At 41.6% G+C, this 11,297-nt stretch overlaps 1 protein-coding gene across 1 annotated transcript; it reads right to left on the bottom strand.

The window, feature by feature from the left end:
• Nucleotides 1-11: 11 nt before the first annotated feature.
• Nucleotides 12-11,261, bottom strand: LOC119725683. Its single transcript, XM_038197204.1, has 20 exons — nt 11,048-11,261; nt 10,064-10,180; nt 9,501-9,611; nt 8,668-8,919; nt 7,888-8,007; nt 7,294-7,383; nt 6,693-6,929; nt 6,130-6,237; nt 5,743-5,832; nt 5,306-5,533; nt 4,673-4,999; nt 4,273-4,536; nt 3,406-3,540; nt 2,970-3,125; nt 2,658-2,753; nt 2,411-2,452; nt 1,995-2,261; nt 1,490-1,789; nt 839-995; nt 12-317 (listed from the first exon to the last, which is right to left on the bottom strand). The coding sequence occupies exons 1-19, from the start codon at nt 11,145-11,147 to the stop codon at nt 844-846; spliced, it is 3,192 nt and encodes a 1,063-aa protein (XP_038053132.1). The 5' UTR covers nt 11,148-11,261; the 3' UTR covers nt 12-317; nt 839-843.
• Between the last annotated feature and the right edge of the window lie 36 nt (nt 11,262-11,297).

Below are 11,297 nucleotides of genomic sequence, written 5' to 3'. Positions count from 1 at the left end.
CCACATAATTTGACCACTCGAAAATCAAGGCTTTGAGGCAGAAATTAAAACAATTCTATGGTTTAATCGCGATAATTCCAAATACATGTCCAAGTCGCCACTATGAAACGTTTAACCCTTTATCTTCTCATTAAACTTTAAACTCCATTCGAGTACCGCTTAATAACTCTCTCTTTGCAACCCAATGAGGGGGTACTTGTGCGCCGAGTCTTCATATCCAGTCGTCCGGGCTTGGAATCTTAGGTGGTTCTGGTGAAGCGAGGACGTCTTCACGATATCCAGCTCCCCAGGATGCTCTATCCTTACTCTCTGTGGACCTGTGAACAAAAGAGGTCCAAAGGATGCTGGCAGCGTGAACGCTCTGTGGACTTGCGCACGTCCACACGTGGTTTCCCACTCTCTGGAAAACAGGTTGCAGAGGCATTTTGGTTTATGGTTATCGTCGGAAAATGAAGAGGAACACCCAAGCAAATCATGATAACAAAAATTGGGTTGAAAGAGTGCGAGTAAATTTGATTTTTTTCACGGGTTTTTCTTAAGTATACATGAAACAAAGGAATGTTCTCAGTAGGTATGAACGGGTGTCTTCTATAAAGTGGGTTCAAGGATAAGACCAATTTTGTGTGCATGAATTGTTCGGAAGTTACTATCCCAAAAATAATAACTCTGATACAGCCATTTTGTTACAGGCCTAAGGTAGAATATTTTGTACAAGAACAAAAAAAAAAGGTTTGATATTGTTCTTAAGTTACTGATCATAAAAAAATATTCACAATGTAGGTTACATTATAAAGGCTCATTGTCATTGTTTGTTATTCATTAAATAATTATAAATTACCTTTTCTAAACCACAACGGAGACTACTGTCAACGATAGGAGAATCACTGTGGCTATTTCTGTTTCCAAAACAACCGCCAGCGATGTAGGACCCAGCGTTCTATCCGTTGGGGACATCGATATAGGACCCTGCGTTCTATCCGTTGGGGAGACCGTCACTTGAAATAGAAACATTAAAGTTAATTGGACTGATAGTCATTAAACGACATGGATACCACGAGGGACTATCACAGAGGGTAAGGCTGTGCCCAAAACGGGCTTCCAGAGCTACGGCTACGCCTATTGTCAGCGCGCCCCTGCGTATTTTCAATGGGTGCAGACCTAGACCTAGCTCTAGATATAGCTGATTCGGATGCAGCCTTATAAAGTAATAGACCGATCCAAAAGCCTCGCCCCATGGTGTTTAGTGACCAATCACAGCCGTGATTTATGTCGGGCATGCGTGTACGAAAGTCCGACGCGCACGGCTGGAATATGCGGTGTTGCATGATTGAGGGACGCTTGAACCATTCACGTACAGATTTTGAAAATAGGTGTTATGGAAACCAATCAATCGCAGGTGTGGTACACAAAATCATATCATATTTCATGTTGAAAGTATACATTGACGGAAATTCGAGGTTTTTTATCGGGTATAAAAAGTAAAATGTACCGCTTAACGAAGTCGTTGTTCTAACAGCTCCACTGTACGGTCCGGCTCCGGCAGTGGTGCTAGCAGCAACCTGAAAACTGTACTCAGTGAGCGGGGATAAACCCTGGATGGTCACCGATTCCTCTGATGTCACTGACTGAACGACTTCTGTAGATGGTGGGCCTACTTCAGTCAGGATGTACGTGTAGCCTGTGATGATACCACCTCGGCTTCCACAAGGTGGCTTACTCCAGGAAAAACTCAGGCTGGATGACGTCACTGAGATGGAATTCACTTCAGTTGGGGACTCAGACGGCGCTCCTATAAAAAAAAGTTACGTCAGATGACATCAAACGAATATTCTGTGCAAATTCCTTCTTTCCATCATGTCAAACTCGTTTAATAATTTTGCAAAATCAATCACTGACAATTGATAAAGATAAGCTAACGGTTTTGGCATTATGTATCGTCTATGCTACATATTCTACCTGAACAAAATTGGCAATAGTGACGGTAAAAATCTCACTTGTAGTTAATGGAGGAGAGGCCATCTCGGGTCCCTGTACATCACCAGGGTACAACGGCCGAATGTGAACTCTGTAGTTCAGTGGGGACCCTAAGTCAGTTATGAAATGGTAAGTTGTTTCCATTGGCAGCTCCTGAGACACACTGTTTCCACAGTCATCCGTGGTCGTCAATTCGTAGCCAGAAGAGCAAGCATCTGGTTGCCAGGCAACGAACAGCTGATGAGGACCGCCCGTCGTGGCTTCCAACCCAACTACGCTATTTTGAGCTGAAACGATATGCCGGATACAAATTCATTTGCACGGATTTCAGAATAAGTATTTTGATTTAAAATAAAAAATATTATTTCAAAAAGTTATTTTATTATTTCACCGAATACTGCACTGTATTGAGTGAATCAGGGAATTTGAAACTCACTCGAACACTGACAATTACTTCCGAAATATGGCGCCTCGCAACCTGAAAGAAATGAAACATTTCATTATTAATAATTCTAAAATAGATGTTAAAATATTTTTTTTCTCAAAACTCCCGGAATAGTAAATAAAATGGGGGAAGCCAATAAAGAAGTGCATTAATTAAATTAAGGAATAAATTGATTTGCCACAACATTATTTTCAAGGTTTAACATTTTAAGGGGACAATTTAAGACGAATCATCGTACCCGAGCTGCATTCTCCAGTATCTTTATTGCAGGTTCCTCCCGATGTACAGTGACATGTCTGCTTACAGTCGGCACCAAATGTTCCTTCAAGACATTCTTATATTTGACATTGACAAAAAAAAAGATGTTTAAAAAGTTAAATGTTTGCTCCAAGTGTAGCGCGATATATAACACAAAATACTTGTTCACTTAATACGCATCGTTCACTGATTCGCAAGTGTAACCATAAATGCATGAAAAAATGCATGACAAAACTGATATCAAAAATGAAATCATTACAATTTCAGAGGTTATCATTGAGTCGCCAAGTACCTTGCATACAGTCAAGTCCCATGTAACCTGCAGCACACGAGCATCCATAAGGATCAGGAAGACAGAACAGGCGCCCTCTGCAAGCCTCGTGGTGTGGATCAGTGCTATTGGAACACCTCTGATCAGCAGTCTTACCAAAGACATTACGGCCATGGGCTGCAAAACACCACACCAAGATGACAACAGCTGAACGAAATCTGTGTTTTTTCCCTACCGATGTTTCACATTTACTCAAGGGCTTGCAACATGACTAAATTGAAGGGATGTTATCTTTCAAATCTGTTTGAAGGCTGCCATTACGATCTCAACCGTTGTTAACAGCTAACAATATTATTTGAGCGGCAGCAATTGAATTTGAAAAACAAAAAAAAAGAATAAAGCTATATATCTTTCTGCTGCCACCTAGCGTCTGGAAGGCCTCCAACTCTGTATGTACCTTGCTCGCAGTTGTCTCCGCTGAACCCCGTAGCGCACACACACGTACCAGACTCGTCATCACATACACCGCCATTGAAGCATCGACGACAAGTTTTCAGACATGATGGCGGGTCCCAATGTCCAGCAGAACAACCTGGTATTCCATGAACGCAAAGAAAATGGTGGAAGTTACTCTGAGCCAAGACAAAATGAGAGCAAATCGACCGAGTACAGAACTTCAGAAATGATGTTCAGGACATTGGCACATTTGCAACGAAACTCAACTTGCTAAAAAAAGTCAACAAAGAAACACATTTAAGATTTGATGTGGTCATGCTGCATATCGTGTGGTACACGGTGGGGTTGCATACTCTCTCACGTGCTGCGGGAAAATGTTGTCATTCACCGGCGCAGCGCAGGCTACCGGGCCATGCACTAACTTTTAAGGCCGGGGACCTGACGGGGCAGCCGGCAGCAATTCCCGGTGTTTATTTCCCATCATCAATTTCCATATTTGTTTGTAAGAGTATCGTAAATGATTGTAAAGTATTGTAAATGATTTGATATAACTTTTGTGGCCCTTTTAATAGCTTCTGTAGTGTAAATGGAACTGGTTCTGAGCATTTTGACTAGAATTTGGAGGCCTTACAAAATCGAAACCGCTGCGGTCGGTGCGGCTTATACGCCGGTGCGGCTTATACGCCGACTTTAAATCTGAATTTGCAGATTTTTGCGTGCTGCGGCTGATACTCCGCGCGGCTTATATTCCAAAAATTACGGTAAGTGAGCAGTAATAAGATCCTAAAACAACTAAAATGTGAAGATTGGGGTAACCATATTTATAGAATGGCAAAGACCGTCAAAAGTTAAATGAGTGAAAACAGACCTCTAACTATGAGCCTCATGATTCCATGCAGCTGCTCATCCTCTTGATCTAAGGCGAAGCAGCTGTAGACTCCTTCATCCTCCTTGGTTACATTGGGAATCGCTACGTTCAGGAGGCCGTTCCAAGCTTCGATGACGTCACTACCATTCCGCCGCCACCTGTAGTTGGTGTTTGGGGAGTTGACGTCACGCATTTGCAGCACCACAGAGTCTTCGATACTAGCTGTCTGAGTGCGTTCAACTGGACTGAGATGGGTGGCATCTTCTGAAATAAGGTCAAAGAAAATAGCATCCTGTATTTCAATAGGCAATTGACATTGGCGGTAGCGTCCAAGTAATAATTTGAATCTTTTCTAATTTCACCGATGAAATGGTTTCAGATGAAAGCTGGAAATTCCTACCTCGAGGTAAAATGACGGTCTGTATCCTAGTAGTGATGTCATTGCTGATCGCCTCAGAGTAGAAGACGCCTGCCCTGTCAATCCCACCCTCCTCTGGTAATCTCAGGATCAATCTAGCTGCACATCCTGTGGACGGATCAGACGATACCATAGATCCCGAGGGAAGTTCCCCGCTATTCCCTCCTGTTGTGAGTTGGCGGCCGAACGAGACACTGGCTGTGATGTCACCAGGACCTTTGTACGCTGTCATGGTTGCATTGTCGTCCTCAGTTTCGGTGATTCCAACGAGTGCAGGATTGGTCACAAGGGTAAAATCCAATTTGTTCACTGTAATTTAAAAAACGACAATTTATGCTAACTTTGGAAGCGGATTTTTCTCAGCTTAAATGCTAAGAACATATTTTTTTGTCAACGATTTTAAGATGGTTTACTTTACATCAATTTAGTGTTCTTCCAAAATTTTGTTTTATAGCAATATTTCTCACAGATTGAGAGCGATTTTTAATAATTATTCAGTCGTGGTACATTGTTTAACTGAAATTGCGATATTTTAGTCAGTATGTCTTGAATTTTCACGATCGATGCAATTCGTTTATTCTGGAAAAGTTTGTAAATTTTTCAAACCCATTTTACCCTCTGGCTGGAAGTCGCACGTAGCCACCACCACCTCGCATACTTTGAGGCTGGCCATTCCAGGGATATCCACGCTGACATACCGGGCAAGCACGGGCGGATCGCAGGTAAACTCCACCCAATCGTTTTTAACGGACTGGCCACCAGTCACTGGACTACCACACATGTTGTTATCGGTGGGAACTTCGCTTAGCCCAGCACGTACAACAGCACCTAGCAAATCGGGTTCTGGGTTGAAAGAATCAGATTTGTCAATGTTGACAATTATTCGCTACAATAAAAATAGAAAAGTGGGGAACTCGTCAATTTTTATGAATATTCTATAGAGCATTTCTTCCGTAAACCTTTCTCCAAAAGACAAAATGGTGATTTGTATGATTCTTCCAATATTTAATCGAAGCGAACCTAATTAACGAATAAACATCAACCAAGCTCACCTTCTGCACTACCAGTATTCCTGACTTGGATTTTTCCAAGACAATTGTTTGACTCTAGGTCCACCGTCCACCATGGGTTCTCTTCGTAATCTGAAAAGAAAAAAATATTCTTAAGAAGGCTATGTTCTATACCGCAAATACAATTTTAAGTCATTACTGAAGTGGTGCCCCACCCGCGCGCATTATTGTATGCGTCCTTCAAATTGAGGCGCGCGCGTATTATTTCCTCCAACCCTATTGGTCGGAGGTCCACTCAGTGCACGCGCACGACTTGCGCGCTTGCAGGGTGCCACCTCAGTAATCTTTGAGAAAACATCACAGACTTCAAATGAAAAAAAAAAAATCAAATGGTGTTCATATCCATAGCCTTTACACGAAGCCACTTACTTGTGAGGCTACAGAATGGATCCTCTGGTAGACCATCAAGAGCTCTGGTAGAACCCTGACTGTTCATCGTAGAGCTTTGACTACCCGGCCTGTCAGCCAGGGCTATGGCTAATCAAAGATAATACATCATTGGTACAAGTATGTAATCCATTATGTAATTCATTAGCAATCCATCAGACGGATCATTTGCAGGAAGACATAAAAAAAACCCCAGACAATATTAAGAAAGTGAAGCTATAACATTTTTCTCTGAAGTTAAGATGGGGGTAATGCCCGAGAAAAAAAATCAAAAGAAATGTGCCTAACTTTTCTCGCTATCATGTTAACGTACCAGTAGCTATTTGGCCGCATATCAAAATTTGATTTAATTGCAGTTTAGGTTCATGCAACATGGTAGTGAAAAGTCGGGCGGGTGAAATTGAAAACTATTTAATATTTTATTCCCACGAGTTGACAAAGAAGCAGTGCCTTTGAAAGTTGAAAAAAATAAGCACAAATCTTGCTGTCGGTGACAAATAAGGACAAAAATGAACTTTGAAAAAAATATATTCTGCAAAGTCTACCTATTTCTGGGAGATCACACGGCCATATCATTACTTCGCATAGTGTCAGAGCTGTTTCTGTAGGAACATCGACGCTAACATATCGGGCGAGTCTAGAGGGATCGCAGGTGAATTCAATCCAATCATTGATTAAGGCTTGATACTGGCTTACTGGTGAACCACACGTCGGATTTGCTGTGGGCGTGGCATCCAGGCCAGCACGGACAACCGCGCCCTCTAACTCTAATCTGGTGGTGTCTGAAAGGGAAAATGGAAAACGAATACTATAGGAGCAAATCCATGTATTGAGACAATCTGACGCGGCCAAATTAGGAATCTGCGCAAAGCTGGAATTCCCACTTTGTCCGGCTGGGCAGAGTGGGAATTCCAATACTGCCCGGCAAAGTAGGAATACATCCAAAACTGTTATGGAGAGTTCAAGTTATTGATGTTCAATGGAAATAAAGACAACATTTCCACTTAGCAGCGCAGTGTTAGAATTCCCACTTTGCCCTGGGCACATTCCGAATTTACTCAGACTCCCACATTGCGCGTGACACACCGACTGTTTGCAACCCTATATATGGTTTATAAGCGTAACACAGACTGCCAAGAAGCTTACGTTTAATGTCGTCGATGTTCCTAATGGCGATTTTACCAACACAGCGAGGGGAGTTCAGGTCTATGTGCCACCACGGATTCAGCTCAACATCTGAGAAAAATAAACAATAATCTTAATCACTATTACATATCAAAATGTTTGAATATTGAACAAAAATTCCCATAAAATACAAGAGCAAGATAGCTTTTAGCGAAGTGTGGACGTTTTCCACTGTACGTTTCCTGAAAAATCACCGTATTAAAATTTCATTTAACTTAAAGATTTTCTCCCTCCAATGCTAGAAAATAATATTTCTCAAAATGGTTGAAATGTTCCTACTAAATTATTGATACACTTATTGTTAAACTTCGGCCAAGGGCTTACAGATTTAAGGTTAAGACAGAGCTGTGGTAAAGACCATCACAAGACAATCACAGGTCGTCCAGTCTTGACTTGTGATTGACTGATGATTTGTCTTGCGATTGACCGATGATTTGAATCTTGATTGATTGTGATTGATTAACGATTTTGACTTGTGATTTGACTTGTGATATGACATGACGGACTTGAGTTGGATTTGACCACTGCTCCGTTTCACGATCGCACAAGGCTTACTTGTTCGACTACAGCTGGTGTCATCGTACTGTGAAGACCCATCGATTGCTCTGTCGGCCTCCCACGAACCGCTCATATCAATTGAACTCTGATTGGTCGCAAGACCAGTCAGAGTAAGAGCTTCAGGGATTGTAAACAAAACAAAAAGATCAAATTCCGACAGTATCACCTCATGCTCCTTTACCATTAGATAGTTCAGTTATTGTAATAAAAACGCGATGTCTCTGTCGATAATAACGAGAAAAAATGGCTTGAATCTTGAAACAAAACAAGAAGCAAACAAGAAACAACTTGCAACGCTTGGTGACTTATGTCGATAGGAATTATGTTCCTTATCAGATCTTCAAGAAGCAATTCTGCTGCAGGTTGTGGATTCGAGTCCAGCCAGGGCATGAGATTGTGGCACATGATTGTGTCCTTACGAGACAAGGCACTTTGTAACTAATAGCTAGTACTCACTCATCAGGAGTACCAAAGCCTAAATGGGTACCATACAAGTGAGTACAGAATTGGTAATTGTGATTTGAATTGCTTTGCAACGAAGCTGTATACATCGAGCTGTATAGGCCTACTCCCCAGGGAGTTGGGATGGTCTTTGGAATGTTTATGGGCCCAATGAGCAGGGGTAATACTGAAGTTAAGCGCACTGAGATTCCACACCGTACTAAGTTGATCTATGTATATAAAACCATCAGGGCCAAATATAATAACAGCATGAACACCTGCACATAAGTCGCTTTTGAGCTTTCAGCTCAGTCCTGAGTCGTTATGTTTGCCCACCTGTTGGTGTGTCCGTCTGGATTGTATCCACGGTAACCTCCTCAATCATGACTTCAACTAACTGGACGATAGTATCGGCGCCGCTACCAGGGATATCCACGCTGACGTATCGTGCAGTGACGTAGGGGTCTGGTAGGAAATCCAGCACGGCACCGCTTATAGCTTGGTCCTCCGAGACACGCCCTATCTCTTGGTTCAACAGGTGCTGCGAGCTCAAACCAGCACGGATCACATTGTTCCGTACGCGACTAGCTGCAACACGTTAAATCACAACCTGCATTTGTTTTCTTTTGTAATTACGTCATTTTCTGGGTATAGAAAATAACTTGGAAATTTTTTGTTTACTTAGTCAGCAAAGGAACTTATCTAAATCTAAAAAAAAACAACCAAAAAACAATAACAACCAAAAAAATATAAAAATGTAACTACTGAGTTGTAAAAATATGTAAACAAACGTTATTAACCTTGAATTTACTGCATTTTTACCCAAAAAGGCATCGAACGGCGCCCTCAAGCTACTAAATACCATAGTTTCTAAAAGCTTTACAATTTCTCATGATTTTGTATTGGATACAGGAGGATTTTTTTACTGACCTAATTCGTCAATCCTCAGTTTTATTAAAACAAAAACCCTTTACACCCACTCTTTGTAACATAGAACTGTAGGTCCGCAAAGCATAATATTCTCAATATTTCAGGCAGCAATTATAATTTCAATTTATCATTTCATAATAAAAAAATACCTTTTAGTATGTTATATAATATGGTTCTTTACCCAAACCAACCCGGGTCTCTTGGTATAAAAACGATAACATAATTTTACGGAACAATACCTAGAGAAACGTCTGATGATATCCTGTTAACAAGACTAATTTTTCTCAGGCAATAGATGGCTCCCATATCCACTTTCCACCATGGGTTCACACGTGCACTTTCACTCCACCCTGAGTTGACGAAAAAAAAGGTAAAAATTATGTTTACAAAATGCTGTATGACACATTGGTTTTCTCCGTCAACTTAAAATGTTGCGCTCAAGCTAGCGTATTATGTTGCGCGATATGAGACGGAGGGAACCCCCCCCCCCACACCTTTGTGTTGGTCATTGTGTTACCACAATCTCAGGAATTCTATTGAGATATCTAGGGGATGTGTTAGGTAACAATAGTCTGGGGGGGGGGGGTACCCCTTCGTCTCAAATCGTGCTGGGTATACAAGTGTTAGGAAAGCCCTACGATGCACTTCGTTCTTTCAACACGCAACTTTCAACAAGTTCTCGTTCGTTGTTTTCGCCACCTCTTGCACCCCGAGACTACTGTTATGATGTTGGTCAAATATGGAGCCAGCAAAAAGCTACCCGTTTCTATTTTCTGTTGCGTAAGGTAGAAACGCTGCTGACCTGTACGTGCGAGGGTATCAATCCTTCCGTCTGCCGCCTTTTCAGCATAAACAGAAACGCCTCCGTCGGAACTCTGACTCGTTATAACTCCAGGGCCTTGCAAATCAACACATAGTCCTGCAATAAAACAGTTTTCAAACTCAAAGGGTCTCCTTCAAAGGTAGTCGTTACTTTTACAAGACTCACAAAAACAGCTGACTAATTGACACCCTTTCTTAACATATCTGAACAGCTTGTTTAGACCTCTTAAATACCAGCCGGTTTAATTTTATGGAAAAAAGGCAGGGCTTTGATCTATGAGGAAATTACGGGGTAAAAGACGACGACAACCAAAAAAACACGCTCGAAAACCAAGATGGCGACACTACCGAATACAGCCAATTCTGGTAAGAATTATATATTTTTTTCTCATGTCCGTTACAAAATGGAAAAAAAAAGCTGTTCCGAAGTAAAATATGAAGACTCCCAAGACTGCAAATCCTAATTTTGAAATAATATACATTCTGTAAGAAGTTTCAAAATTGAGCGTAAAGGTCAGGACTCCCTAACCCAGGTTTGACGACGTCTTCATTGCATTACGATTAACGCAGTTCCGTAGGGGAGTCTACCTGGTCTACGACTATGACATTAGAGGTTATGCCTGCCGACAGATAGGGCGAAAACTAAGTAGGCCTATAGCATGCAAACACACCCGAACTAGACCCAATACTTCTCAAGACATTCAAAACTATATAAGGTCAAATTTATTGCCCGGGTTGGACGACGTTTTCATTGCATTACGTAGGGAGGTAACGTAGGGTGGTATATAAGGGAGACCACCTGGGCTAATTTATATAGACACCTTCTGTTGTTTAGGAAGTCTAAGTAGGTCTAGGCCCATTTTGCTTTATTGTACTTGTAGGCATACTTCCTTGTCTCAATAAGTTAGGCCTATTTATCGAAAGCTAGGCAGTGAATTAAAAATATGCGGATATTTTTACATACCTTCATTGAGTGCGAAGACAAGGAAAGACACCAGAAACGCACCAAGACGAACCCTGAACCTCATGCTACCTCTCCAAGTAACTGATGTGGATAATCTCATGGGAAATGGGCGATTCAAGCATGATATCCTTGTGATGCAGTTTCCACAATGGATGCCTGTTTTGTTGAAAAGGACCGGCTTTATACAAGCGTCCGGTGTAATTCGAAGCTGATGAACATGTAAAGAATATCAGCAAATTACGCGCGCATA

The sequence above is a fragment of the Patiria miniata genome, unplaced genomic scaffold, assembly GCF_015706575.1.
Source record: "Patiria miniata isolate m_02_andy unplaced genomic scaffold, ASM1570657v1 HiC_scaffold_19, whole genome shotgun sequence".
NCBI lineage: Eukaryota > Metazoa > Echinodermata > Asteroidea > Valvatida > Asterinidae > Patiria > Patiria miniata.
This window is presented reverse-complemented; position numbering and strand designations above follow the sequence as displayed.

Coding starts and splice junctions, on each gene's coding strand:
- LOC119725683 (XM_038197204.1), bottom strand. CDS start 11,147: ATGAGATTATCCACATCAGTTACTTGGAGAGGTAGCATGAGGTTCAGG. Junction 7,384..7,887: donor CACCAGCTGTAGTCGAACAA/GTAAGCCTTGTG, acceptor TATTTTTCTCAG/ATGTTGAGCTGAATCCGTGG. Junction 996..1,489: donor AACAACGACTTCGTTAAGCG/GTACATTTTACT, acceptor TTCTATTTCAAG/TGACGGTCTCCCCAACGGAT.